Source organism: Spinacia oleracea, chromosome 3 (assembly GCF_020520425.1).
Source record: "Spinacia oleracea cultivar Varoflay chromosome 3, BTI_SOV_V1, whole genome shotgun sequence".
Lineage (NCBI taxonomy): Eukaryota > Viridiplantae > Streptophyta > Magnoliopsida > Caryophyllales > Amaranthaceae > Spinacia > Spinacia oleracea.
Genome location: NC_079489.1, coordinates 70,555,019 through 70,557,561, shown reverse-complemented (window position 1 = coordinate 70,557,561; position 2,543 = coordinate 70,555,019). Strand labels below are relative to the sequence as shown.

General features: G+C 39.6%; 1 protein-coding gene across 1 annotated transcript; it reads right to left on the bottom strand.

Moving 5' to 3' along the window:
* Nucleotides 1–239: 239 nt before the first annotated feature.
* LOC110802593 (uncharacterized) lies at nt 240–2,341 on the bottom strand. Its single transcript, XM_022008038.2, has one exon. It carries the CDS (start codon nt 1,833–1,835, stop codon nt 942–944), a length of 894 nt encoding a protein of 297 aa, XP_021863730.1. The 5' UTR covers nt 1,836–2,341; the 3' UTR covers nt 240–941.
* Nucleotides 2,342–2,543: the final 202 nt, after the last annotated feature.

Sequence of the window (2,543 nt, the reverse complement as noted above, 5' to 3'; positions counted from 1 at the left end):
CAATAAAACTATAAGTACTTTCTATTGGTTATTGTAATGAACTTAAATACTTCCTATTGGTTATTGCAAAAATCTGTTGCAGCCTCCTCTATGTGAAGACTCAAAGGAGTCGGCTTTAATGGCATATGTCTCGTGTCAGAAGAAGAATGTTACAAGTATTTATGTAATGGCCGAAAAAACAAGTGTTGTAGCTGTTCAGACGCGGATCGAGGGGAGCTGAGCGAGGCGGCATGCTGTGATGTGTTAGCAAACACATCACAGCGCCAAACATGTACCATATCATTTCGTTAGATAGAGTACCATTTTGATAAAAATATAGTCTTTTGTGACGTAGATGCAGTAAACTTTACTAGAGATTGTGATTTTCCATTTCTATGTCAGCAAGTTTTAGCTTGTAATTGACATAACACACTGTGAATTTTTCAATTAAAGATGGAGTACTATTTCGATTAAAACATGTATCATTTCATTGAATTTTTTTGACATAACATACTGTGATTTTTATTTCCTCAATCGAGGGAGTAATAGAAATAATGTTATTTAGGACTGTTGAATGGCTTGTAGAGTAAAAGAAAGCAAGGCTAAGACACTTAAAGACAGGAGTGACCTGCAAGTTGCAATAAAATGCCAACAAATGAAAGTTCATACGCTCCTCGGACTCCCATTAATTTTCTATCACAAACGGCAAACCAGCCCTCCACTCTTGACTACAGTGTAGTCCTACCATCTTCCATACATTGCCTCACCAAAAAAAGAACACATTACTAGTTAATAATACTTTAGTAATATAATCAAGACGTTACTACTCACAATCAAACTTTAGCAGTTAACCATCAAAGTTATAAGTACTGTAATCATCCAACAATTTGTAGACTTAAGGACTAACACTAAACCTGAATTTAGCAGCTTACAGAGCTTAAAAGAGGGATATATGTATGTACTCAAGAGCCGGGATCAAGTACCGGAAGTCTGCAATGGAAGCTGATAGATTTATCAGTCTGTCTTGACCCTGGAACAAAGAACTGGAAAACCACAGTCAATGAGCCACCATGAGAACCAACTCCATAGAAAGCGCAATCAGGTTTAGCCAAAAGACACTGCAAACACTTGACAAAGTGCTTCATACTCACCAACACACTCATCCCACCATCACCATTATTACTCTCCTCACTATCTTCTCCTACAATCATTAGCCTTTTGAATTCTGCTCCTAAAGTCACCAAACTACTTGAAACCTTCAAACCCAATTCCCCATTTTTCCCAATCTCAACACCCATCACATCACCCAACTGCTTCATCCTCTCCACAAAATTCGACAACCTATCCAATTCACTCACCCCAACTAGGGTTCTAGGAAGGTCTTGGGCATCGTCCAGAGCGGTCTGGAGCTCTAAAAGTTGAGCTCTCGAAAGGGGTTTGGAGATGGGTATGTCCTGAATTACAGCAGAAGCATACCCTTTTGTCTCAAAGCTCAGAAAAGGCATCGGGTTTGTGGAACTTGGGGGTAATTTCTTCACAAGCTTAATTTGGAGGCGATCAACGGCGGAGGAAATTGCGGCTGCTGATCGGAGGGCCCGGAGTAGGAGAGAGAGATCGAGAGAGAAGGCAATTCTATCCTCGTTTTGGCTGGAAATTCGGTATTCAGAGAATAAAGCATCCTTTCTGAACTGGGCAATTGATTGAACACCATCGTTAGTGAGGAGGTTATGGAGGAAAAAGATGTGATCTCTGGTGAGATAAACATGGCAGATTTTGCCCATTTTCTCAAAGGCAGGGATGAATCTCCTCTCTAAAAGGGTTACTCCATTTTCCGTTAGGAATGCTTTGAACTTCATTGGGAATTTGCGAATTGCGATTATGGGGTTACAGAGAGATGGACACAAAGATGCCCACTAAGTGTTTGTGAAAATGTCAAGCTGAGATTGAAAATTTTGAATTTGGGGTCTAACGCGGTTATGTTTTGAGTAAATTTGGAGTTCAGCGCGGTTATGTTTTGATTTTGGGGTTTATCATTTTAGCGCGCTTACTAATGTGGTTGAGTGGTTCAAGTTGGGTTAATTTTAAACCAATGTCGGGTTGGGTAGGACATGAGTGAGTTTGGTGGGTCGGGGATAATTGACACACGATCCACCTCAGTTAACTCAGGTGTGTCGAGTCGTGGGTTGTGTCAGAAAAAATAGACACGATACATGATGGGTCGGGGGTTGTGCTGATCGAGTGGGTCTGATGTATTTGGTGGTGTGCGACAGATTTTGGGGCTTGGTGTGACTCCGATAGATCAGGTGGGTTTGGTGGTTTAGTGTGTTTATATTAGCTTTAGGAACTTATTTGGGTCAGGTAGATTTGGACGATTAATTAAACTTTAAAAAGTTATAAACTTTATATGAACTTAAATTAATTATATGTTATTCACATATTCATATAATTGTGGTTAATGTACATTCAAACAATAAAACTAAATTTTATTAAATACAATTTTTTTTAAAATTAGGATGACGGGTTTGGTGTGTCATAAGGTTAGGTGGGTTGGGTTCGTGTGTTGG

Bases quoted from the DNA above. Each gene is read 5' to 3' on its own strand.
- LOC110802593 (XM_022008038.2), bottom strand. From the start codon at position 1,835: ATGAAGTTCAAAGCATTCCTAACGGAAAATGGAGTAACCCTTTTAGAG.